Below are 26,553 nucleotides of genomic sequence, written 5' to 3'. Positions count from 1 at the left end.
TGCAGGTGTGAGTGGTGTTGTAGCGCCGTGGGGTTTGGCGGTGTTCGAGGTGGCGGCGGACGGCCAGGACGCTAACGAGACGCAGGCACAGCTCTCCCGGGTGGTCGGCCAGGCTCGCCGGGTAGGTCACTCTCACATTACTGCTGAGGCTGGTAGGTCACTCTCACATTACTGCTGAGGCGGGTAAGTCACTCTCACATTACTGCTGAGGCGGGTAGGCCACTCTCACATTATTGCTGAGGCGGGTAAGTCACTCTCACATTATTGCTGAGGCGGGTAAGTCACTCTCACATTATTGCTGAGGCGGGTAAGTCACTCTCACATTATTGCTGAGGCGGGTAAGTCACTCTCACATTATTGCTGAGGCGGGTAGGTCACTCTCACATTATTGCTGAGGAGGGTATGTCACTCACATTAATTCTGAGGCGGGTAGGTCACTCTCACATTATTGCTGAGGCGGGTAGGTCACTCTCACATTACTGTTGAGGAGGGTATGTCACTCACATTAATGCTGAGGGGAGTTGGTCACTCTCACTTCACAAACTTCCCTTCTACAAAGAGTTTCGTCTGCTGTGACACCACCTTGAAAGCTCTGGTGTGAAGCTCAACAGCCTGAAGTGACTGCATGCAGCGTCCACATTAGAACAAAGTTGCTATGGATGCTGCATAACCTTGGTCTGTCTGGCCGAACAGATCGGTCTAACACATGTTAGCAACTGTTTCTGTGGGACCATCCAACAAGTAAATCATACACAGGGTAAGGAACCGGTGTCCCCTTGTGGTAGACAGCGCCTCATCAGGGTCGGCCCAGGGTCCATCCCCACGGCGAGGTGTAGGACTTTATGTCGAGGTTAGGCTCATGGATGGACGCCATAGGTGCTTCGCTCCACCCAGGGTACACAGCGCCACCACTTGTAGGCTCCTTCTCTGAGCCTTTAGGCACAATGAAAGACGTCAACAGAAAAGGCAGATGACGCATGGTAGACAGAGTATCTTGGTCCAGGGAATTCTTTGAAGACAAAAGACGTATGAATTCTGCTGCCCTGGGACTCAATGACAGGAATGATGTTACGGGATGGGATATTCACCACCAAAGGTATTTTGTGTCCCTGGTCAAAGATATACTGCAGCTTCAGTTACTGTACTAAATAATGATTTCTAATCTGAACACGGTACAGATACTTCTGTTTTACATTCACTGAATGGTGAGGTATCATTAAATTGATGCTATTAACACCTATCCAGTAGCAATTAATAATATTTCTCTATTGTGCATTAATATGGCTGAATAACAAAACCTTCAGTTAAGTATAAGTGAATGCACAGTTTGAATTTGGAAAGCAGAGTACTTTGAAAGCACCACTTTATATTTTTTCTTGAGTGGTATATCAGTCAAATACTGTCATAACTAAGGTATTGTACTACACAGGAGAAAGCCGTGCAAATTTTTATTATCTACAAAGAAAAGCCTGGCCATGTTTAACTGAACCTACATGTAAGGTAAGTACTACTTTATTCTCCACATTGAAGGTTAAGTATATATCTTTGCTTATTAGAAGTCATTTATATATAAGTGTTAAGTATTACATTTGCTCCAAAATGTGTACGAAATTTTTGTCATTAATAAACATTCGTGTATTCTTGTATTCCTGGACCGTAACCTCATATATTAATGTTGGCACCAGCAGCTGCGGCAGGTGTCATGGTCCGTGACGGTGGTGGTGGTGAGTGACGACCCAGCCTTCCTCGCCGCCTTCCTCCAGCTGTCTCTCGATGTTTACCTCCTGGTGTGGTCAACGAGGCTTATTGTCCTCACTCGTCTACCACTTCTCCGCCTCCACCATCTCCGCAAGAGTTTTGCTGTGACAAACTCCATGTTGCTCATTGTCTCCACTGCGCCAAAGCCTAGGTTAGCTGAAAATTTTGACTTATCGTTGGTAGTAGTACATGATTTGTCCGTCTGGCTAACCTATTTATAAGTACGAAGTTATTTATCCATCAATTAATTATCTCCCTTCTGTTCTATTATTCGTTTTTGTACATTTATATAACATAACACGCATTTGTAATCCTCGAATTTTCAGTTTTATTCTTTTTTCATATATGCAAAATAGCTAACTACATATATACCACTGCAATCCAATGCCATACTTTTAGATCCTATTCTTGCTATCTCCAGACATTCTATTCAGCTCTGGGGAGGTCCTCTTGCAAAAACCAAAGAGATTTATCATTATTATATTCCTTTTGAGTACTGTATCTGCTCATTCGGGTGCTATTTCCTTATTTCCTTTGCCATGGCTTATTTCAGGTGCAGTGTATACATAGAAGAGCCTTACAGGTCCCTCGAGAACAGTCCAATACTGATCGCCTCCTGGACTGCTCAGCGAAACCTTACACTCATCTCTCATTTCTCCCTCTTTCCGGAGAAATACAACACGTGAGTTTTCTGCGTGTGTGTGTGTGTGTGTGTGTGTGTGTGTGTGTGTGTGTGTGTGTGTGTGTGTGTGTGTGTGTGTGTGATGTTAATTGAGATAAGTTTTTTTTTTTTTCAATAATCCTGGTATATAAAAACAACTAATTATTTCTCACTGTTGCATGATCTTTACCCTTTTATACACTTCGTTATGGACATCAGAGAGAGCCTCATATTCATCACTCAGAAACCGTCCTTCCCACAGAGACGCAACTCCACAATGCCAGACTGCAATATGGCCATCGTCTTTTCTTCGGTGCCATCATATAATAAAACTAGCCAGCAATCTACTTTACCCTCACTATACTGAAGTCCCTTATACCATAACACAGTAACTCGCCTAATATATCCCATTCCTACTACGCTATCAAACCTCACTGTAACCCCAACAAGAGATCTCTACACATACCTGGCTGAAACATCTGAATTCCTGCAGTTCACTGAGGTTTACGTCTAAATTAACCTGTCTCTACACCACGAAGAACGGACACGTTTTTAAGAAAATTGGGAACACTTTTTAAACGCGAACAAACATTTTCCCGGAAAAAAGCAAAATAATGAGAAAAATACAATAAGAGGGACAATGCAACAAAAAACTATATCACTCACTACATAACGAACATTTTAGATTTTCGTTTTCCTAATTGCCGTAACTTTTGTTTTTTGTAGGCTGTCACAGCGCCCTCAGCTTCCAGTAGTGAGACTGTTAGTGGCGACGTACAGCAAGACAGTATATGACCCCACGGCACCCGAGGGAAAAAGAATTGTTGACCCGAGAGGAAGTCTGGCAGAAACTGTTGCCGAAGCCATGAATTTTACGTAAGTTTCAGACTTCTATGCAGGTTGTGACTGTCAGTAATGTCCAAGAATATTAATAACCAATACAGAGTACAGATTATGTTGCAGGTTTGTGATTTTTGTGACTACTGCTTTAAGCAGGTATAGTCTGAAATTGTTAGCCAGTCTGTATTGGGCTGGTTTCAAATTAAAACGAGTCCTGACTATATATATATATATATATATATATATATATATATATATATCCTGAACAGAATAAAGTACGTCGAATCTGTTGATGGTTTGTTTGGTGGACCACAACCCAATGGTTCCTGGAATGGCATGGTTGGTATGTTACAGAGAAAAGTAAGTATAACAATGTATCATATAAAAATATAAGTGTACATATTTGTGTGTGTACATGTGTGCGTGCGTATAATGGCATCAGTGAGCGTAATGGGAAGACGAATACTTTCTGCATAATGATTACCGATGATGGCAGGAATAGTTTTTTCTTATTTCTAAATGGAATGAGTATAGTTCTGTTTCTCTCGTCTCCGACATCTGCATTATACGTAGTTTCAATGCTCACATCCACTTTCAGCGATCCTCTCCTTTCACGATCCACCGGGTGAACAAGCTTAGATCGCCTCTGTTCTTGATGACTTAGAGAACTGGGAGAGACTCAGACAGCACTTCCTTGACTTTCCCCGGAAGTATTATTGACTGAATGACCTAGAACCATTTGACTGTCCTGGAAGCCTGAAAAAAGCCATACTTTCAAACATGAACAAAAAAAGGGCCAATTACTGGATTCGTTCTTCCCAATACGCCTCGATGCATTGCGTTAAAAAGTGGAGGTCATAGACAGGAAATACAGATCGAGGAAGACAGATTCAGAGCTCACCAGATGTTCGAGTATAACATCAAGGATTATGAGTACCGGCTAATTCTTGTGCAAAGTTGGATAGGGAATGAGTGATAGTAAGTGCCATGTTTATCATTAATTTATATCTGGCTTCAGTGGATCTAACATTAAACAAGAGGAGGGTAATGCAATGCCCCCAAGTCAGCTGTAACAGACAAAATTAATAGACTGTTTAGGGACACAAAGATTAGCGGTATCAGAATTTTCTCCGGCATTTATATTATTGATCTTACGACAGCGAGAAGAACAATCTATATTTTAAACATCTGTCTATTATACACCTTAACTTTTTCATTGCATTAGTTTCTGGTGATAAAGTTTCATATCCACAGGAAGTCGAATTTTCCCAAGGACCCTTCATTATAAACGCTGCCCGCACTGCAGTGATAGACATAACCTTTCCCATGAACATCGTCCAATACGCTATGGCAGTACGCAGAGGAACCCCTGAGGTGGATCCCTGGGGTTTTGTTCTGCCTCTGGGGTCCTTTGTGTGGCTGGCCATCCTGACGTCGCTGCTGGGGGTGTTGGCTATCATGGTGCTGCTGCCCTCGTGCCTCCCAGCCAAAGCAAATATGCAGACTAGACTACCCCTTAAAACAGCCAACTGTGTTCGAGTGCTACTCTTCCAAAGTAAGACATGTTCTGCCTTACGAGAAACATATTTATGGCCGTATTGTAAGTTGCACAGAGGGCTTAGCAGGACCTCATCCTTCCTGATTTAATGAACATAAGGCACCTTAGCGTCCCCTCGTATACTATTTGCATCGTTTTAATATCGACATAATTTGCTTCAGTATTATGAAAAAGATACTGATATGTAATGTGAGGAATAAATCGCTAAGGAGGTGCTAGGGAGCCTCCACAAGTTGCTTAAAGTATCGTTCTTACTGGCAATAATGTAGAACCGTTTTCATTAAGTCTCCCCAGCATTTACCAAGCACATACAAGTCTCCCTTCGACAAAGACGTGACGGACACCTCAAACTGGTGGTGGTGGGAGCGTGTGGTGCTGGGAGTGTGGATGCTGGTGATGCTGGTGCTGACACAGAGCTACGCCGGCAACCTCATGTCCATGCTGGCCGTCAGATACATCCCTATGCCCATCCAGTCGCTTCAGGACGTCGTCAACAATCCAGTCTCTGTTATGCTTCCAAGAGGGACTGCAATTGACCAGGCTATGGGAGTAAGTGTTATCTTCTCCATCAAAAACTATTAAATGAAGTACACTATTAAATCTATCTGCTGTCTATCTATCTGTCTATCTGTATGTCGCTGTCTTTCTATCTATTGAACTGTAGCTAGACTCCTTAATCTCGTAAAGAATTCCTACAGACAAGTCGACTCCATGTCACCCCGTCCTTCAACAGGTTACCTTTCTCTCCAACTCATCCCTCCCCTTCTCTCATATATCTTTCCACCCCCATTCCTTCATGATTCAACATGGATTCTCAGTAAGTTAAAACCGAGCAGAGTAACCCAGTCTTTGCCACAAAATAGAGCTGAAATAGACATAACAGTGATAAAGTATTTTTCTCTTCGGTGGCGAGTTGGTTCTTCCCTTTTTCGTGCTGTTGTTTGGTTTAAAATTGCTATCTCTCTAACATCACTGCTGAGATGTAGCAATAAATTAAAGCTAGAAGACAGTCCTAGTCACGATGAATCGCTATGGAAAGGTCGTAGAGCCGTTGTATTCTGCCACAGAGCTACGTGATATGAAGTAGAAAAGGACAAATATATTGGCCAAGTTTAAGTGACACAAAAATGGCAGTAAAACTATAAAAAAAAAAAAAAATAGTTCGTGGTAAAAAACATAAAGGTATAATGTTAATGACTTGTGTTCTATCAAAAAGAATGTTGAACGTCATTATTCTGTGTTCCATTAACCAGAATACCCAACGTTATTAATCCATTTTCCATTAACCAGAACGTCGAGAGTGGCATCGCAGAGAGAGAGGTGATGTTTGAACTGCACCGAAGAGGCAAAGTCAAGCCCATCCACAGTTCAGAGCTCAAGAAAGGGCTGGAGGTGGATGTGCGGCAGGGTGAACACACTCTTATCAGACCAGAATCTGTTTTGAGGATGGCCATTGCCGACGACTTTTCATCAACAGGTGACTAGCATGTTTTTGTTTACAGTTATTCTACGTTTGCATGACTCTCTTGACGGGTAACTTCAGCAAGGACCGACTCGCGTATTTCTTTAGATTTCATTCTCTTGGTTTATATTTATATTTATTTTTATTACTCTCAACTTCTATAAGTTTCTTGATATAAGTAACTTCCCGTTTACCTTCCATCTGATTTTTGTCAACAAATGCTAGGGCATTGTGTTAACATTATGTCTGCAACTGATGGTATATTGTATAAGTGTGTATATATTGTACACCTGCGACTTTTCTGCATTACGTACAGTCAGGAAAAGTTCCGCATTACCCACTGTTCGGAGCATTGGTGGTCGACGACTAGCTACGAAGCAGCAGCCAGACCCCACTTGTCTGGTAACTGAGTGGGAGGGAGGGTGGCCGGGGGTGGGAGGGTTTGAAGAGTTGCTCATGTCACAGTTTCAGTACTGTGAAAAGCATGCTTCTTTGGCTTCATTTTGTAATGTTCGACAGGAATGATAGTTACAGAGACTGATCTTATAATTTGGACATCTCATGTCATTTTGTCTGTAGGAAAACGAAAAACCTGTAAATCGCTCATACAAATGTTTTTCTTTTATTATTACACACTACCCTTGACTCTAAGTTCCATATGAATAATTACTTGAACAGCACTGCAAATGTTTGCAGGCGGATGTTTACAGGGGGACGACAGAGGATAAATAAATAAATTTATTCGAATTTCATAGATAGATAGATAGATAGGTAGATAGATACATAGATAATATAGTGGTTTTGTTTTCGAGTCAACACAAAATATGAATATATATATGTTGCATCATCACGAATATCTCCTGGGGAAACGTCTTATGTTAAAGTCGAGAGAAAATTAAAGCATTCAAACCTCTGTCCGAACCGAGCAAATTTCCATTACAACACTAGCCCTACAGACAGTTAATTAATTTATTTCACAAAATGCTAGCATCATACTGTCATCTACCCTACTAAATTAACTGAAACACACCATCCAAGTCATACATTGCATAAATGCACACCTACGCGTGATTCCCAATCTATCACTAAACCCTTCTCTGCTCCCAATCCTCCGCCCCCCCCCCCTCCTTCACACTCACAGTTACCAGATACATGAGGTCTGGCTGCCTCTTCACTTTCACCCGTCTCACACCAGTGCTTCGGGAGGTGGGTAATGCGGAACTTTCCCTGACTGTAGGCTACAAGTTCGAACCACTGAATACGAGACTTGTAAAGATGAAGCAGCTGCCACACAACCCTCTAACTCATTTGTCTGGCAACTGTGTGAGGAGGGGAGGGTGGTGGAGGGTATTGGAGAGAGGAGGAAAAGAGGTTAGGGGTATATCCACGTGTTTAACGCTTTAATGTCGTTCGTTATAAAGACAGCATCAAAATTTCCATTGCTTGTCCTCCTTCTTTCTCCATGAACTTTGAAAACTAATCTTGTGAATACAGATCAACAGACACTGATGACAAAAATCAATGTCGACCTTTTCACATTACCCACACCTATTTTTCGAAATCCATGTTGAGAGAAGCTAGAGATGACTATCGGGCTTTGATATATTAAAGATTCCGCTGGGTTATAACCATACAATCTCATATTAGCCACTGGAAATGCCAAACTTTACTAATTCTCACTCGGCTCTTTTATATAAGGTGTCTGTGATTTCTACGTGGCTCGAGATAAATTCCTTTTCTGGATGGCCGGGATGGGTGGTCAGAAGGGCAGTCCTCTAGTGCCTGCCATGAGCCGCAGGTGAGTCGCTTCCCCACACGACCACACCTACAATAGAGAGAAGGAACAGAGGCCAAGAAATTAGCAACAAACACAGGTTAGAGCTTGAATTCTGTGTGTCTCTCTTTCCCACCCAACATTTCCACTTGTCAGAATGGATCACCAAAAAATTACCCATAGTTAACGCCCTGAATCTGAGGATGTATAATAAATGTAATCTTCCTTCTTTTATCATACGATATTCTTGAGCTTTAGAGATGTTTTAAACTGGAGAAGTTAGATATGGCATTCACTAACCCATTCATTACGAGGAGTCTGCCTTAAGGTGAATAGAAAGTCGGGAGAGAGAAAGAACAGAATATACGATCATGTCTCTGGACTGATGGGGTTATTCACACATTCTCTTGCTGAACATCGTTAGTCTTCAGTTCGCCATCACACACCAACAGTCATGAAGGAAAATAATAAACAACTTTACTCTCGCATCGACTGTCAAGAACGACGACAATTATACTCTAGTGTTGACCAATCAGAGGCAAAAAAGTGAAGCAACTGGTGTAAACCGTAAAATTGGCCCTTTCGTCGATGGTTCTAATAGGCGGCTAAAGACTGATAAATTAACCACAACAGGAATGCCAGTCACAGATCTTGATATTCACTGCTCCAAAGACTGATTAATTTTGCTCCACAGGGTTCTAAGAGTGAAGGAGGCGGGGTTGTACATGCAGTGGATCAGGTTTCAGACTCCAAACTTCACAAAATGCTTAACACTCCCCAACAAAGTCGCCGCCATGTCATCTCTCGGCATTTCCAACATATGGGTAAAGTAAAATGCATTCATCACCTTCCCGTTAGTTAAGGCGCGTGATCAGGGTATGGCATCCATTTTTAATCTGACAGTCGTCGGATTAGCTCTGTCGGACTGTGTGTGTGTGTGTGTGTGTGTGTGTGTGTGTGTGTGTGTGTGTGTGTGTGTGTGTGTGTGTGTGTGTGTGTGTGTGTGTGTGTGTGTGTGTGTGTGTGTGTGTGTGTGTGTGTGTGTGTGTTTCAAAGTATATTCATATCTAACTTTCTCTGTTCAAAGGGAATGGTGGTGTTGTTAGTAGGGGGCTGGACTGTCAGCGTCGTGGTCATCGTACTGGAAATTCTTTAGTTTCATCACCTCAAGTAACACCATAACAACTGTACCCATTTGACCCCAACTTGGCCTGATTTTGCCATCTCTACATCTTGACTGCTGAAGTGTAGCAAAAGATTAACTCTAGAATATAATGCTAATCACGAAAAAGAGCTGTGAAAAAAAAAAAAAAAAAAGGATGTTGAACCGAGGCGTTGTCCCGTTCTACCACTGAGTTATATAAAACGAACTGCAAAAGAACGAAAATCTGGGCCAATTTAAAGTGAGAAACTACGACAATCGTAAATATCGTTCAAGGACTCACTTATTTCTCGACTGGTGGAGCACTGACACACACCTATGGATATTAAGAATGATACAAATGTGGCTGACAAATCCAGATCCGCATTATTTTCATTTGCAGTGTAAATAAATGTTAAATTATGGACTCAAGTTCTTATTTACCATATTTAACTCATATTTATCTCCAGTTTTATTCTGATCTATTATTTCCGTCCGTAACTTTTTTTTCTTTAGTGAATATTTCCTTTCGAAACGTGTGTGTGTGTGTGTGTGTGTGTGTGTGTGTGTGTGTGTGTGTGTGTGTGTGTGTGTGTGTGTGTGTGTGTGTGTGTGTGTGTGCTGAATGTCTCTTACCAGTAATGACCAGTAACATTTATCGCAACATTCTAACAAATAGTTAGTTATATGTGTGAATTTTGCATACAAGCAGCAGCGTTAATTATGCACAATATTTTACTTAACGTGCTCAGACACTCCATCATAAAAAAAAATATATATCTCTTGGTTTATATTTACAGAGATGGGACTGTACAAAAATATAATATATGATTTGTCTCTTGGTGAAGCAAAATGGGTCTAAGTGGAATTAAGTTGAAAGAAAAGGACCTGAATTCTGTGACTGGGTTTGTTGATGGACGAAGCCATCCATTTGATTATCATGAATACTGAGTGGAGGTGATAAATGATTTTTTTTTCCTTGCTCTTTCCATTTCACTTGAAGGAAACAGCTAAAACAACTAAATTTCGAAAAAAGAAAATAGTCATAAGGATCATTGTTGAGATGGGTACAATTTCGTTTATTAATTTTGTCCCTAAACACCTTATTATATACCTAATGTACTTGATAAAAACTGTAATTGAGTAAATGGTTTAGGATTAATTATACGAGCATTTTTAGCCTGTTTATTATGAGGGTGCAAGAGTTATAAATCGATTTGGAATAAAATATATTTTCTTGATGTTAAATACTAAGTACAGTTGATATAGTAATTTCATCCAGTAAGTGGTGAGGGAGCTAGACAGTGAGAGAGAGACTCGAGGCAAAACACGATCAAGCTAGCCAAACCTCCCCCCGCCAGCACCACCAGCATGCCCTGTTGGTGAAAAGTGGCAGAATTCATGTATACATATTGTTTTTCAATATTATAACATTGCCATACATATACAGTTGCTGCAGCATCTGACATTCACCTCACATTTGAGGTTGTGTATGCATTGCCATGCTTAACAAACTTTTATTTCCACCACTACCTTGATAATGGTAAAAGAAATAAATAAATAAATACAACATATCACAAACCTATACAATTAATTTCATCTTACTCATTTCTCACATATTTCGTACACCAATTATGCAGTATATTGTTTAATACACATGGATTTTGCTACAGTGCTACAGTATATACAGTCAATGGTAATGAATTTAACAGCGTCTTTTTCAATTACCCAGACAGCACAGTTACATGAATGATGGTAAACTGAATCGTGCTCATCATTATTGCAAACTCAAGCTATTGTGAATGCATATTTACCCATATATTATTGACACTGAGTGCAGATCTGATGGTTACTTTTCTTGGAGGATTGAGGCAGAAGGTAAAGTTTGGCGTGTAGAGTTGAAGCCAGTGGTCGTAGAAACCTCCCTCAGTCAGCCTCATTATTCTGTTCCAGATAATACGTAATACGGATATTAATATAATAATACTATAATGCTTCATTCCAGTATTCGTTTATCACTCACACAAAAACAGGTACCGTATTCCAAGTTTTTTTGGAATAAGTTATTTGCATTCATCAATCTTTTTTTTTTTCCAGTAATGGCATCTATTGGGTAAAAGTTTGCATCCCACTTTCCATTTCATTTTTACCGTGCTATAGAAATTTTAGTTGTTTTGTATTAGTCCATGATTTATTGTTATATAGATTTCTTTTTCCATGACAAATTATTTACACTGTTACTGATTTGTCACTAAAGGAGTACTGTATTCATATAGCAGTACTGTTAACTCGTTGTCAGCAGTAACGTAAACTGGCAACCAGGTATAAATCTTTCAAGTTCTGAATGAATTTTTTAAACTACCGTGCCTTACACCGACAAAAAATTCATTAGATGACTGACTTTCATCACTGCACGGAGAATCTTTCCATCTGCCCAGCTGAATCATGCGGGCCGAATGAAAAAAATAAAAATGTTGTCTATTGTCTTACACATAACTAAGGGCGGGGACAAGAGGGCTGTCTTTGGGTCCTGCCATGGCGAACATCATAGGCACAATCTCTTCACGGGCCAGATAGAACTCGCATCTACCTGTAAAACATAAAACTTTAAATCACTGTTACGCTGCTTTGAAGCCTTCTCAAAACATCTATAGTCTGCCCCAATACAGGTTGCATTAGTTATGATGTCTTCAGGGTTTTTAAGTTAGATAAGTAATAGTTAGTCCTTGGAATACGAATTTTACTTTGTTATAAAGCCTTCCATTACCAAAATGTAAATAGTCTCCCGTTTGACCTTCCCTTCACTTGCGACTCAAATATTTTATCAACAGAGCGAGCGATGTGTGTAGGCTGGTAGCATCACTGGTTTCATTTGTATTATACTTTTTGGACGTATTGACAATAACACTGGTAGTAGATGGGGGCACTCACCATCCACTCACTTGATGTAGTACTACCTTCAGGTGATTAATAACTTACGAGCCAAATAGATTCTTGTAGCCCAGAAACCATTCACTGCGCTGGATGGGGACTATATAACCAAATGGACGTCTGTTGACCGAGCGAGTTAATGAGCTCTAATGGGATGTGCTCCATAAGAGTGTACAGTCAGATAAACAGCTATCTCCCCAATTCCGTTTGAAGAAAATTTACAACTGGCGAAATGCAATGAAAACCCGATCTCCACTAGCACGTGTTTCAGATGGTTCGATTTTTCCCCTACACATTCGTCAGACTTTGGGAAGATCCATCCGAGAGTTGCTGAGTTTACATTGTTGCTTAAATAATTCAAATAATGTTACTGAAAAGATGGTCAGGTTCGCCTAAATGGTCGGGAGGAAGTAGGCTAGCCCAGGGCCCTTACGCAACTGATGAGGCTGATTTTTCTCTCTCTCTCTCTCTCTCTCTCTCTCTCTCTCTCTCTCTCTCTCTCTCTCTCTCTCTCTCTCTCTCTCTCTCTCTCTCTCTCTCTCTCTCTCTCTCTTTAGGTTACAATCATTTTCTCACACCTTTCACTCTCACTCACCATGAACATTGCAAAGTAGAATCTAAATGCACTGACACTGAATTCCTTATACGAGGGCTTCTTTATAATATTCAGTGTCTTTTTGTTGATAAACCTAAGTGAAAGCATTATTTATACAGCATTATCACAGTCTGTATTGCATCAGGCGAATCTTACCCGTTCTCGAGAAATCTTGTGCCATGAGCATCTTCGTCCTCGCGCCTGAGGTGATGATGACGTGGGTGCCGCTCCTCACCATAGAATCAAGGTGGGTCACGTAGGTTGCGGGTGAGATGACGCCAAACCGACCCACCTGACGCAGATCACCCACCTCTTTCATGATTCCCTGGTCGGCAGTCTCAGGAAACAAAGACATCATTAACTTAACAAACTCACAAGTGGCATTACTCATTTGCAGTCGATGGTGTTTTGTTGGTCGGAGTATTATATCCATTAGTGTAGGCATGATGTGAATATTTTGCTAGGTTTAGCTAGTGGTGTCTTTAGGCTTAGTGTAGGGTAGCGCTTTGTAACTTTGGTTTATCACTGTTTGGTTCCTAAATTACATATTTGTTTTTTGCTATTCATTAATCAATTTCACTAAAAATGAAAAAAATATATAAGAAATTAAAAACTAAAAATAGCTTAATGACCTCGGCCATCGTGCCAAGGGTCGATGATTAAAAAAAAAAAAAAAAAAAAAAACTGAATGGATCACCAAATATTGATGAAGTTGTTCCTCTCCAGCAGTCCATCCTCCTCCTCTTGGGCAAAGGGAGGGAGATGAGGGATGCTTGTATAGCCAGTCAGAGGAACTCCTTGGTTATGTCAGTGCCACCACGTGAAGGTGTCTTTCTCCAACACCTTTATGGAGGTAAACAAAATTTTCAAGAACATATTCATAAGCCGACACCTCTAGTGATGCAAATATTAACAACCCCCACTGTATGATGATAACTGGCAACATAAACCCACTGACAGTAGGAAGGCATTGTGCGTTGGGGTTGGCAAGTCAGCGTAAATCTGACAAGCTTCCCACACAGTCTTCTCACTCAAAGACCTTAGCCAATAGGAGGCACTTAAACGTGGGACGTCGTCTCCAACACTGGGTGGGTTTGGCTTTCAGTAATGACAGGGAGATACTGCACGTGGGGTTCGGTTAGCCGGCTTATGCTCGAAGTCGTGTTTCCAGCAACGTCTCCTCCAACTAAGGTCTTAGCTAGTGGGAAGTGCCAGTACTTGTGACATTACTGTGCTAAGTTCCACCCAGTTATCCTAATCAATCTGTGGGATGTGCAGGACCCATGAGGTCACATCTCTTGGCTCCTTCTATTTATAGTCAGCCAGTGGTACGTGTCAAATCTCATGACGTCAGTTTATGCTGAGCCTAAGATTTCCTTCACAGAGACAGAGATAAAAACAGCATCTTCAATAGAATAGATTTCTGGATCGTCTAACGAATATATAGGTGGTCTGGCCTCTTTATGTTGTAATCTGTTCTAGGCAATATAGTGCTGATAAATTTTAATAACTTGAATTCCATACATCAAACAGGGTTCATGTCTGCACTTTTACACTCTCAATTTCAAAACATGTTTAGTATTTACCAAGAAATACTGTGATAGTGTTGAAGGGCCTGGTACAAGGGCGGTTACGTGATGATCAACAATGTCCCACAGTGAGTCTATGGGCAGCCGGATGTATCTGACAGCCAGGAGTGACATGAGATTGCCGGCGTAGCTCTGTGTCAGCACCAGCGTCATAAGCATCCACACCCCCACCAACACACGCTCCCACCACCACCACCCCTCAGATTCAGCAATCCCTGGTTAACAGTTATGGCATATCATGGAAAGCACTTATGTCCCTCTTCAATAATTTCTGCATGAAGGTTTAATTTAAAATACACTACTAAGAGATTTTAATGCCCGAATTAGCTTTAATATTGACAGTAATCTATATACACAGTCAGTAATCATGCTCGCGAAGTCATCGAATACAATAGTGCAGGTAAAAGAGATGATGATGATAATAATAATAATAATAATAATAATAATAATAATGCATTTGAAGTTACCTCACCTTGCCGCAAGAGCACTCGCACACCGCTGTCAATGTTAATCCACAACCTGGTCCAGCTGAGAGCATCCGTATTATAGATGGCTGGTATGATGACGGTGGCAGCCACGACTACCATCAGTGCCGCCACAACACCTGCCCACACTGCAGCTCTAAAGGGCAACAGAAAGCCCCACGGGTTGATCTCGGCCCGACCCTGGCGTACTAGGATTTTTGTGTACATGTGGATGGCGGGAAAAGTAAAGTCGATGGCCTCACCTCGAGCTGACGTTACATGAAACAGGCCCAGGCTTATGTCCACCTCCTTGTGCAGAGAAGTATAATTAACTTCTTGATCTACATGATGTATTTTTGTAATTCATTCTTGCTACTTTCGATATTATTCAGAGTAAGAGAGCCCTGTAGTACTCAAAGGGTTCATAAAGGCTATATTTAACACCTCCAGTTTGAAAAATCTATTCTAAATTATATAACTTGGTTCAAAGATCGGAAGGAAAAATGAAGCCATTGGACTGAAAGAATATAAACTGTATATCTCCTTAATTTTACTAACTTCATTGTCTATATTCAGCACAAATATTCTGATTACGTGTATGGTTATAGGTTCATGAAGTCCTATTAATTACTCACAGGGCTTCAGGTCAGCCTAACTCATTTATTTAATCATTGTGTCTTAATATACAGTCTGTTGTTTAATGATACCTGTGACTCATGAAACAAGCAAAGTTTGTCTTAAAGTTATCAAGAACACTTTAATGAATACTCAGTAGACTTAAGGTGTGGAAACAAATCGTAACTGTTAACAGATATGTGAGTCAGCGGCATGAAATATTAAAAAAAAACATAAGACAGGAAGAATCAGGTTAGTAGGCCACTATCGTCTTTCAAACATTGTATAGTTACCGAAGAGGATGTGAGGATTTAACATGCATGGCTGCAGCAATCACACAGTCAACACTAAGAATCTAGAGTACACTGAAAAATAACAGAAAACATTACTAAAGATAATAAAAAATAATGGACTTTACATATAGTTAATCATGCAGTTAGCTAAAGTAAGTAATTTGTCAGTGTATACAACAAACCTTTCTCATGGCCATGCCGACCATGCCTGTCCAGGAGCCATTTGGTAACTTGGCGCCCCAGCTTCCCGTGACTGGAGTAAAGAAATCGAATCTGAGGACATGCAAGAAAAATGTTTAGCTCAAGGTATGAAGTCTCGGTTCGTCATGTGTGGTCAATGAAATTCTGTATAAATTCTATGTATCCTTTATTAGTGTTTATCATTATGCTGTGGTAAGGTAAGTGATTCACATTTCACCTCTAGTAAATCTTTTCTTATTTCTTCCTCATTTTAGTGATTATTCATAAACTCCTGTGATTCATTCATTTTAATTAGCTGCAGATTTTCATCGTTTTTCAGCTTGTTTCCTGCAGCTGAAGCGCAGAATAAGGCAATAATATCACTCTACATCCTTTCCATAGCACTTCTTGATGACTAGATTCATATTCTCTTATTAATCTCTTGTTACAGAAAGCACTAAAGATAGAGAGATAAAAATCTTTGCCTATACTCTCTTCACTTTAACTTGGCCTAAAACTGCCATCTGTCCATCTTGAATACTCAGTAGTAGCAATAATTAACATAAGAATATGATGCTAGTCACAAGGTACTGTTTTGGGCAGGATGTAGAGCTGCAGCATTATGTTATTATACTACTGAACACGAAATAAGCCACAAGACGATAATCTGGGCCAAGTTAATGTTAAAGAATTGTAACAAAAGTAAATAGAATGTAGTGACTGAACTTACGTAAAATTCATAGCCTTTGCGATAGATTCAAGCAGTGTGACCTCTGGGCTCAGGATCATAATGCGTTTACCCCCTGGAGCTCTTGGATCATCAATGACTCTTGTGTTTTCTGTGGGCATCTTCAGATAGGACACTCGCAGCCGGGGACCCACAGACAAGCTGATCATGAGGCAGGGAGAACAGAAGAGTGTTGCAGGATGTAATAGTAACCTGCGTAACTAAAATCATTTGCCTTTGTTCCTATGTAACTATAATTATATATCATAATTGTTAAAAGTTTATGCCCTAATTCCTGTGTAACTATAAAAATACGCATTCATCCTGCAAGGGGTGTCAGCAGACAAATCGTGCCTTTATGTTGCCTGTCATCTACCACCAGGCGGCCATTTCTCCAGCTCACATCCTACTCACTCATACAACTCTCCATCACTCAGTCTCATCCTGTGCTTCCCCACCTCCCCTTTTCTCCCCCCTCCACCTCACCCACATACAGTCTCCTAGTCAGTCTTTATTACCCATTTTCTCTACTGGCATTAATTATCAGACTAATGTAGCTTCCTGGCACCTTGTTCAGTGAGGTGTTGTCCCGATAAAAGAAATTCTAGACATTTCTTGCCCTACTTCATAAAAAACCCTCTTGTAATGACTCAAAATCACCCAGCACATATTCTCCCACTTGTATTCTGCTCCCTGGTCTCGATCCTCTTTTCCTTTCAACCACCTCAAACGATATATAAGTAAATTTCTTGATACAAGGAAAGCTGCCTCTTTTTTCATTCATAAATTTCTGTCAAATAGTTAGCACCTCCTTAGGCAAGAGCTGCATTTAACCAGCATTGACTCTTCTCCTCCCTGCTACTCACTGCTCTCAAAGCCTGTTCTACTCTATGCGTTTATTATTATTACGTGATGTTCTGATGGCCTCCACTTACTTCTAATTACCGTTGGGAATATATCACGTAGCGACTGAATTACTATTCAGAATAAAAAGAAAGATGTCGGTGTAACAACAGAGGTCATTGCCGCCGTACAAAAATAAACGCTCACGAAAAGAACAAATTTAAATTAGGTGTTAAGAAATTTGCAGAATTCGTTATACGGGCAATATATGAAACGTACAGGTTAAATTTGTCAGGAAAGAAAGGCAGATCTGACGTTTTCTCCAGTCCTCTGAGCAACGTCCACACAGCGATTAGCAAGGGTTGAGTTTCTTCGTCGCTGTATGGAAGGTAGAAATAGACACTGCACCTGTAAACATGTGTATCTAAGTATCTGTAAAATTAACACTATTACGATCTGTATGCAAATCCCAATACCAAATTCAACAGAAAAAATATATGGTTTTGACCTTTGCACTGGTAAATCGGCGTTCAAAAGAAGCAACATAGAGTTTGTCATGGCGAGTGTGGTGCGGATGTGGGAGAGATGGTGGAGAGGGATGCGGGTGAGGACGAGGAACCTCGTCGACCACACCAGGAGGTGGCCTTTGAGGGACCACTCGGCGAAGGTGGTGAGGAAGGCTGGGTCGTCACTCACCACCACCACCGTCACGGACCATGACACCTGACTCACCTAGTGATATTAATATTCAGTATGCAAAATTAGTCAATTATCAACCTGAACAATAAATGACCCAAAAATCCCATTATTCTAATTGTGAATGAACTAAGAGCAAATGCATTTTACTCCCTTTTCCATCCTATTATTCTAGTATGTGTTTTCTGAACTCTCTGCTGGCATTCAGTTCCCATAATGGCGAGTCACAGCACCCATCTAACTATACACTTTCATTCAGACCTGTAAGGCAAGAGTTAACTGGTAGTCTATCTCTCATGCATCCATGTGGTCGACTCTGCAAGTGTATTTCTCAGTCTGTCCTTCCTACTGCTTGATACCTATAAATTTTTGTAAGTAATGTTCCCAGGCAACATGAAATGGCTGGATTTTGAACTTCGCTGTCTTTTTACGTTCAGTTTTCTTTAGAAGGACCTGAAGCTTATGAACTCTCGGCCTTGGGTTCTCTCTACCTGGGAGGGGGGGAAGCATATCGCCGTCAGGTGTTCCGTACTTTAACTGCTGTGTTTCTGAAGGCAATCTCTTAAACATAAACTCTTGGTAATTTTCCGGTCGGAACATACTTCGTCGGATAAATAACTGTGAACTTTAATATTCACCATGCCTACTAATCGTCGGGATGCATAGTCCCCGTGATTCTTGGCAGAGGCAGCAACTGAGTAGGAGTGTCCGTCTTCATTAATGTTCCATGTGTGATTGGTATGAAATATTCTTTTTTAATATGTGAATAAACAGCTATGCTATAAGCTATAGTAATAAGACTATAGTAGTGACCTACCCGCCTCAGCAGTAATGTGAGAGTGACGAACCCGCCTCAATAATAATGTGAGAATGACCTACCCGCCTCAGCAGTATTGTGAGAGTGACCTACCCGCCTCAACAGTAATGTGAGAGTGACCTACCCGCCTCAACAGTAATGTAAGAGTGACCTACCCGCCTCAACAGTAATGTAACAGTGACCTACCCGAGTCGGCAGTAATGTGTGAGTGACCTACCCGGCGAGCCTGGCCGACCACCCGGGAGAGCTGTGCCTGCGTCACGTTAGCGTCCTGGCCGTCCGCCGCCACCTCGAACACCCCCAAACCCCACGGCGCCACAACACCACTCACACCTGCAAACTGACAATATAAAAAATGTTCACATAATAATACTTCACCCTGCCTAATGGATACTGTAACATTAGGCCTATGTGACTCACTAAATTTACTGAAATGCTGGTCTGTATGGTAGAGAAAATATTTTGCTCTGACTTCTTTAAAATAATGATTGAAATATATTTGAATTTAATTATCCCTCAGTATTACCAGAGTTCCTTCATTCTCCCATTACTGATATGGACATTTTAATGTGGAAATTGCACTAGACCAAACTATGTGACGTATGTGTGTGTGTGTGAGATCTCGAAACAAATTCATCGCTGTATATCTGCTATCCTTACCCTCCTTTTGGGATTTGTATGCATAGTGGTTCTGTATCCTCATGAGGGTTAGATCATGACAGGCAAGAGTTATGATGAGCTCCAGCATTATTGTCGTAACTCCGAATGATGAATATTGTCATTAGGGTCGTACGAGTGTTTTCATCCTCTGCTTCATGTTTTCATAATTTGACACACGTTATCTACAACATAAAAAACAGAATACAAAATACATTCTCAGACTGAAGGGGTAAATGACGTATATATTTTTTACTATATATCTGTTTGCAATGCAAAAAGAGAACAAAGCAGACTAATATATCTGGGTAAGGATAGCGTCCACACTAAATGCGTGCGGGCACTGGCGAGATAACTGCATCACTGTAACCCTTGGAAGTAGGCTATTCGCCCGTGTCCAGTGGGGCCACTCGAATAGGTTTCAGTGATACAAAATTCCCACCTCCAACTGCCCGCGCCAGCATGGATTTAGTGTGGACGCAACCTAAGCCTGGGTAGTGCTGGAAGTAAGTAATATTCACCAGGGTTCTCTTCTCCGTAATGAAGGTAACGAAGTGTCCATGCTGAGCTGAAGTTTCCAGTATAGCGTTAAGTGCTGTAGTAATCCTAGCAGCTTCATCCATACCACCTGTAATGCATATAAAAGGTAATAATGCTCATGTTGAAGGAGCCCATCGTCCCTGAAATTTCTTGAAACTGATAGAGAGATAAATATGTTCAAGTGCCTTTTGTAGGATTGAATGTGAAAATCGTATACCTTTGTTAGCAGAAGATTCACTGAAGCGTATATTCATTTATCAGCAACTGCTAACCTACTGAATTCATCTGCATAAGACTGTAATGATGACTCTGAGCCATTTGTCTGTTAGATGAATTATATATGTAGCAGAACCTTCGTGTGTGTGGGTGTGTGTGGGTGGGTGGGTGTAACTTACGTGAAGTGGTGAGGGAGAGGACAAGAGGCGTAGTCAGCACCAGTAGATTGAAAGCTGCCACCATCTTGGACCCGCCAACAGGTAGCCTACTTTAGACGAGAGTTTTATTAATACACACACACACACACACACACACACACACACACACACACAATCAATCAACAGAATCATAATGACCTGCTGTGGGTATGATTAAAAGCTTCTACGTACCCGAGTGTCAGGAGTTTGTATTTTCACCTTCAGGCCCAGAGCTGAGGACGAAAGTACCTTGGTTAAAAGTATGTAACAAGGTGAGACAACTTTTACCTGGCCTTGGTACAGTGGATAGCTGCCTGGTTTTCATCTGAGAGTCCAGGGTTCGATTCCCGGCACATTAATGGCAATAAAGTTAGGCAAATGAGTTACAGAAAAAATCTGCGTCTGGATTTGTACAACAGAAAGGTATAAGGAAGAATATTTTTATGCTCAGGGAGGAATGGAAAATGTTTGTAAGGTAGGGAACTGTCGACTAACTTTTGCTCGTGATTATACATTTCATATTTATTTCGTGGGGGACGCCAAATGTATGAAATTAACTCATATTTGCTTCTTATTGCACGTATATGTAAACTAAGGACAAACAATATCAATGGGAATATCTTAGAATAATGCGCGATTGTATAATGTAATCCAGACTAAAACTTTTAATTATATATAGCCATTTCCAGGGAATTCTGAATATATGTTTGTTGGAAAAGTAAAATATGATGCTAAAGAAAATTACATCTTATTTACATCTTTTATTTCAACTCACATACAGCTATTGTTCGGCTTTAGATCGTGCTTATAACTTAAACACTTCATTAGTATATTTATAGTAAGTATTCTTCTTGAGTCATATCTTAAAGAAGTCTGACAGAGAAACAATCTAATCGCCTTTACCTCTAGGTTGTCCTGAATATGCCACCTTCATTACTGAGCTGTAGCAAGAGTTCAACACTAGAATATGGTCCTAGTCACAAAGAAGTGATATGTAAAGGATGTAGAGAGGTAGTATTGTTTTGCTGACACTGAGCTCCGTGAAATAAGGGGAAAAAAAAAAATCTGGACCAAGTTAGAGGAAAAAAGAATATAGTAATAGAAATCTGAGTTTACAGGGAAAGCCTATAAATCCTGCTAACTTGGTGCTGAAATAACGTTGACTAAATGATTTACAGGTAAGTTGGCAATGTTTTCTGAAGTGCCTTTTGATTTAGCGATAACATATTTATAAGGTCACTGTAGAGGAGAGCGTAATTTTGAGGTACCCTCAAATAGGGAACAAAGGAGTGCATTCTTAAAGCTCTCGATTCCAGTCTTGTATTGGCAGCTGGGTGACATATCGGAGGGATGGTGGGATAACGATACACCGGTAGAGGGTAACTGGGCATGCTGTGGGGAATATGCGAGTTTTCCCGGTCTTTAGCACAACGTAGAGTTCCTTCCGTCTGCCATCGCCTTACCCATCGTCGCACCGTGGTGGCGCTGGTACCCGTCTGCTCAGCTATTGCTCTGATCGACAGGCCTTCGCTCCATAGCCACACGAACCGTCGCCGATCCGATAGCTCTGTTTTCTTACAGGATCGTCGATGCTCCATATGACCTAACTGTGCGAGAAATTGTTATCATACTCGAACTGTGACAGATATATTATGACATATACCTATCACACTAATTATGCAATGCCGAATACCCTAGCCCAAAAACTTCTAGAATCAGTCACTTCATCAATAAAATATCTATGCATATTTTACGCAAAATAATTTATCCACCAACATACTGCAAACTTTTGATTATTCCTAACACTCGCTGATAAACCTGCTTTCATGACAGTACCATATACATATATGCATACTCAGATCGTTTAGCCAACACAATGATGGGTGGGAAAAAATCAATGCATCGTCTGTACACTTTTCATGGTGAATGGCAAGGCCACGACGATAATGTCCGATACTTAGGCTGCATCCACGCCTAATGTTTACTGGTATGAGCAAGAGTTCTATATCACTGTAGCCCTTAGAAGTTCTCGCCCGCACCCGCCTGAATTCAGTGGGCCACTTGAGTGAGTTACAGTGATGCAAATTCCCTTCCACGCCAGCAAGCGTTTGGTGAGGATGCTGCCTTACTCTTGGTAGACAGAACACGTTGTGCCATGTTCATGAGCAGAGTCATGTAAGTGCAAATCACATGTTATTCGTGGTATAGTGGAATCAAGCGCAGTGTTGCTTAGTTATTCGGGACAAGAGTTAAACATTAATATACATATATGCATGAATAAAACGCCAGCTGTGAACACAAATGGTATCTTGCTTCACAAAATCATATTACCTAAGAAACAGCTGCTTGAGTATTTGGACCATCGCTAATCAGCTAAGCATAACACACACAACTGAGTCGCTGTCCACAGTTATGGGGGAGAGGAATGGGGATCTTAGTAACAAAAGAAGTTATATCAAGCAAACCTGTTATTGTCTGACAGTGTTACAGGATATGACCGAGCACTGACATGAATAACCAAGCATTAGCATCGTCAGTCTCGTAAGCATTGTGTTATTATTTCTATACTGTTTTTGCTCTGACTTGGCCTAAAATTACTTTATCTTCTCCTTGAATGCTGAATGATAATAATAAATTAAAAATAGAATATAATGCTAGTCACGAAGAAGCACTTTGAAAGGATGTAGAGCCGTAGCATTGACTTATTCTGCCTCAATACTACGAGAAATAAGCTACAAAAGAAGAAATGTTTGAGTCAGAGTGAAAAAAAACTTTAGTGAGGACACCCCATCACAGGGTAACTACGCCAAGAAACAGTGACAGGATTGGCCAGACACCGCAGGGACATCCACAAAGGATCTCTGTTCTGTTTGTATATTTTATAACAGCAGTCAAAAAATGTATGGTGATAAGCATCATAATAATGTCGGATTATTATCCATAAAATGATTATTTAACTTTTGCAAAGTTTTGGGAACATTATTGAGCCTTTGTACTTTTATGTAACGTGATAACCTCTCAAGACAATAATTCTGATCTTACTCTTAAAACACACATATTAATAGAAAAAATAGCATTCGACCATAAAATAATATTTCAAAGACATACACACATCGAGAAGGCTACTTTGACCATAGTAGCTTTATCTGTTTACAACTCCTCCCCCCCCCCAAAAAAAAAAATCAAATACTGTATCCCCGCAGGAGGGAATTCCCCCCTATTTAGGAATCCCAGATCTAGAGATTAGAATTAACTTTTCATTGATGGTATCACAAGAACCATCAAAGCATTAAACCAACGGAACTGTCCTCAACTGGGAAAACCCTTCCGTATCTCTGAAATTATTTGTTGTTCAGTTTTTATGGCGAAAAAGTGACGAGTTGCGGAGGTTTTGCACGTATTAGAATTCACAATAAGAGATGGTTCTGCTTGTTGGCATAATGAAAAACACCGTCAGCCACACCAGCACCACACTAACACAGTCAGCCACACCAGCACGGCGCCACACTCTCAAGACTTACCAGCGAGTCGAAGGTGAGGCAGCGGTGGGTGAGGCAGTCAGCCGCGCAGGGTCAGGCGGCCAGTGAGGTGGCCAGGGAAAAAGTCTGTCCATTTATTCCCTCGCATTGGTGGCCACACTGTCGTACCTCACTGCACATGTCGTACTGAGTTTTGTATTTTGCCGTAAAAGTTAGTGCAGTATTAATGGATGGCACAATTCACTTTCTATGACGAATAATTATCCTTGTTAATATCCACATCATTTCATCTTTAAAAAATAAATAAATAAATAAATTCACAAGCGTGATTACCCAGGGCTGTCAGTTTTTCTCTGTAGTTGATCCTCCTACTGAATACCTCTTGCTTCTCCATAGTTATTATAGAGTAAGACTTCAGTTAGATATAATTCGATAATAATAGATCTGTCATACTATGTCCTATAACAGACTATGCAGTAATATTTATTGAATCCTGTGCAGCTAAGCATTGGATCAGTAAGAAGAGAAATAGTATGTTAAACTATAAGAGTATGTGCACTGCGTTCCCTTGTGCTTCTGTTTTCTTTAGGCCGATGAAAACTAAAGGGAAAGAAGTCCTGCAGTGGGATGAACACCTGACTTTAGTACATTCATATTTGGCCATGTGGAGAGGATGGAGGGTGAGAGACTGACGAGGAGAGTGTATGTGAGTGAGGTGGAGGGGAGGAAGGGGAGGGGAGGCCAAGGAGGGATGGAGTGGAGACGTATATGAGGGAGGGGGATGTGAGCTGGAACGGGGCAGTGAAATGGCGTGGGACAGGGAGACATGGAGGCGATTTGTCTGTGGCCACCCTTTACGGGATGAAGGCGTCTGGCAATAGATAGATAGATAGATATTTACTATACAGAGATTTTCGTTCTTATCTATCTTTTTATACAGTAGTTCATTCATTTTTACCAGGTGGAGACTTTCTTCCTTATCTAGCACAATATAGTTCATTCAGCTTTACCAGTGGAACAAGAGCCAAAACAAGAACAAGAACAAACTTAAGAACAAGATCAAGAACAAAAACAAGAACACACTCAAGAACAAAGTACAAGAACAAGATGATAAAGAAGAAGATCGAGACCAAAATGAACAAGAATGAGAATAAGATCAAGAAATAGAACAAGAACAAACTCAAGAAGAACAAGAACAAGCTCAAGAAGAAGAACAAGAACAAGCTTAAGAAGAAGGACAAGAACAGGATCAGGAAGACATGCACAATCAAGAACAAGTTGAAGAAGAAGAACAAAAACAAGATAAAGAAGAACAAGATCAAGAAAAACGACAACAGCAAAAATGTTATTGCACACCAGGACTGACTCTGAGAAGCCATAACTAAGCATACAATTGACGGAAATAGTTCTCGTGTCATTGAAAAAAAAAATAAAGTCTGTCCCTCCTCACACAGTATATATATATTTTTTTTTCACTAATTAAAAACATGTGGAGTGATGGCAAAAGATTTTCAGTAACAGGGAATTCGTTAATGACACATCGTTCAACAGAGACTCGCCAATAATATGTCATTCATTCATTCATTCGTTCATTCATTCATTCGTTCGTTCGTTCCTTCGTTCGTTCCTTCGTTCGCTCAACAGGGACTTGCTGAACCAACAGGAGCGCCAAACTTAAGGCACATTTTTGTCGTCCAAACTGGCGGATCAGGTTCGATACCGTCTTTGGTGAACCCAGGCTTCCCCTCATTTGTTTGCTAGACTGATACGAAACCGGTCGAAGTATTTTTCACTGAAACCAAGACACTCTTCGAATCTCTCCGAAGCGAGATCGGAAGCAGTCTTGGAGCAGCTTTTTGCCTAGTTTTCGCATGAAGAGATTGAAAATGGACAGCAGGGACAAGTAAGTGATAAACGTCATGAAATTAACACAATATACATAAAGTTAAGGTGCATGAGGCTATTATTAATGACATATATAGACAGTTCATCACAAATAAGGGCCTTGCTCTTTTCGGCAGATGAGCTTTTACTGCGAACCCTGTGTTTGGGATTTGATCGGCGGCTGTAATTTTTCGGTTCTCCGTAACCAGGCTGTCTTTTTTCCCCTCCACCTCGTCTTCCTAAAATTTTATGTATGGAGCCAGAATGTCTTATTTTTGGCAGACGGCTTCATTGGTGTTACAGGCTGAACTCAAACCTACGATATTGAGTGAAATGATGATCAAAAGGTATATAAAGTTATGATGTCTCTTTAAAGAACTAGCCTCGAATTGTGACGATAAAACGTAAAACAAGCAACCAATAGCATACAGTACTGTGGAAAGCAGTTCACGTTTTGTATCAGAAAATGTGCTTGATATTCACGCTTTCTAACAATTTACATATGCAGTACTATAAATATGCCCTGTAACCCTCTGACCGTTCCGGGCCAGCAAAACCTCAAAGATGTCATACAGTAGAGGCTCTTTGGTGAGGAAGACGTGTAAAACCAAGGGCGGTATTCTCGTGTGGTTAGGA

The 26,553-nt window shown here is 40.7% G+C and overlaps 2 protein-coding genes across 2 annotated transcripts in view; one reads left to right on the top strand and one right to left on the bottom strand.

The window, feature by feature from the left end:
- The window catches only part of LOC145402583 (glutamate receptor-like), a 69,507-nt gene that overhangs the window by 5,399 nt on the left and 37,555 nt on the right, over positions 1 to 26,553 (top strand). The window lies entirely within an intron of this gene.
- On the bottom strand, positions 11,681 to 20,600 carry LOC145402553 (putative glutamate receptor). The gene is made up of 10 exons (XM_080274558.1): positions 20,537 to 20,600; positions 20,044 to 20,229; positions 19,162 to 19,277; positions 17,940 to 18,163; positions 16,592 to 16,750; positions 15,864 to 15,954; positions 14,782 to 15,082; positions 14,307 to 14,524; positions 12,877 to 13,057; positions 11,681 to 11,784 (listed from the first exon to the last, which is right to left on the bottom strand). The coding sequence occupies exons 1-10, from the start codon at positions 20,598 to 20,600 to the stop codon at positions 11,681 to 11,683; spliced, it is 1,644 nt and encodes a 547-aa protein (XP_080130684.1).

Source organism: Coenobita brevimanus, chromosome 58 (assembly GCF_032717465.1).
Source record: "Coenobita brevimanus isolate Jiangsu-jjx chromosome 58, ASM3271746v2, whole genome shotgun sequence".
NCBI classification, from domain to species: Eukaryota; Metazoa; Arthropoda; class Malacostraca; order Decapoda; family Coenobitidae; genus Coenobita; species Coenobita brevimanus.
This window is presented reverse-complemented; position numbering and strand designations above follow the sequence as displayed.

Coding starts and splice junctions, on each gene's coding strand:
- LOC145402553 (XM_080274558.1), bottom strand. CDS start 20,600: ATGGTGGCAGCTTTCAATCTACTGGTGCTGACTACGCCTCTTGTCCTC. Junction 19,278..20,043: donor GCTGGCGCGGGCAGTTGGAG/GTGGGAATTTTG, acceptor GTCAGTTTGCAG/GTGTGAGTGGTGTTGTGGCG. Junction 18,164..19,161: donor TGGTCGGCCAGGCTCGCCGG/GTAGGTCACTCA, acceptor TAATATCACTAG/GTGAGTCAGGTGTCATGGTC.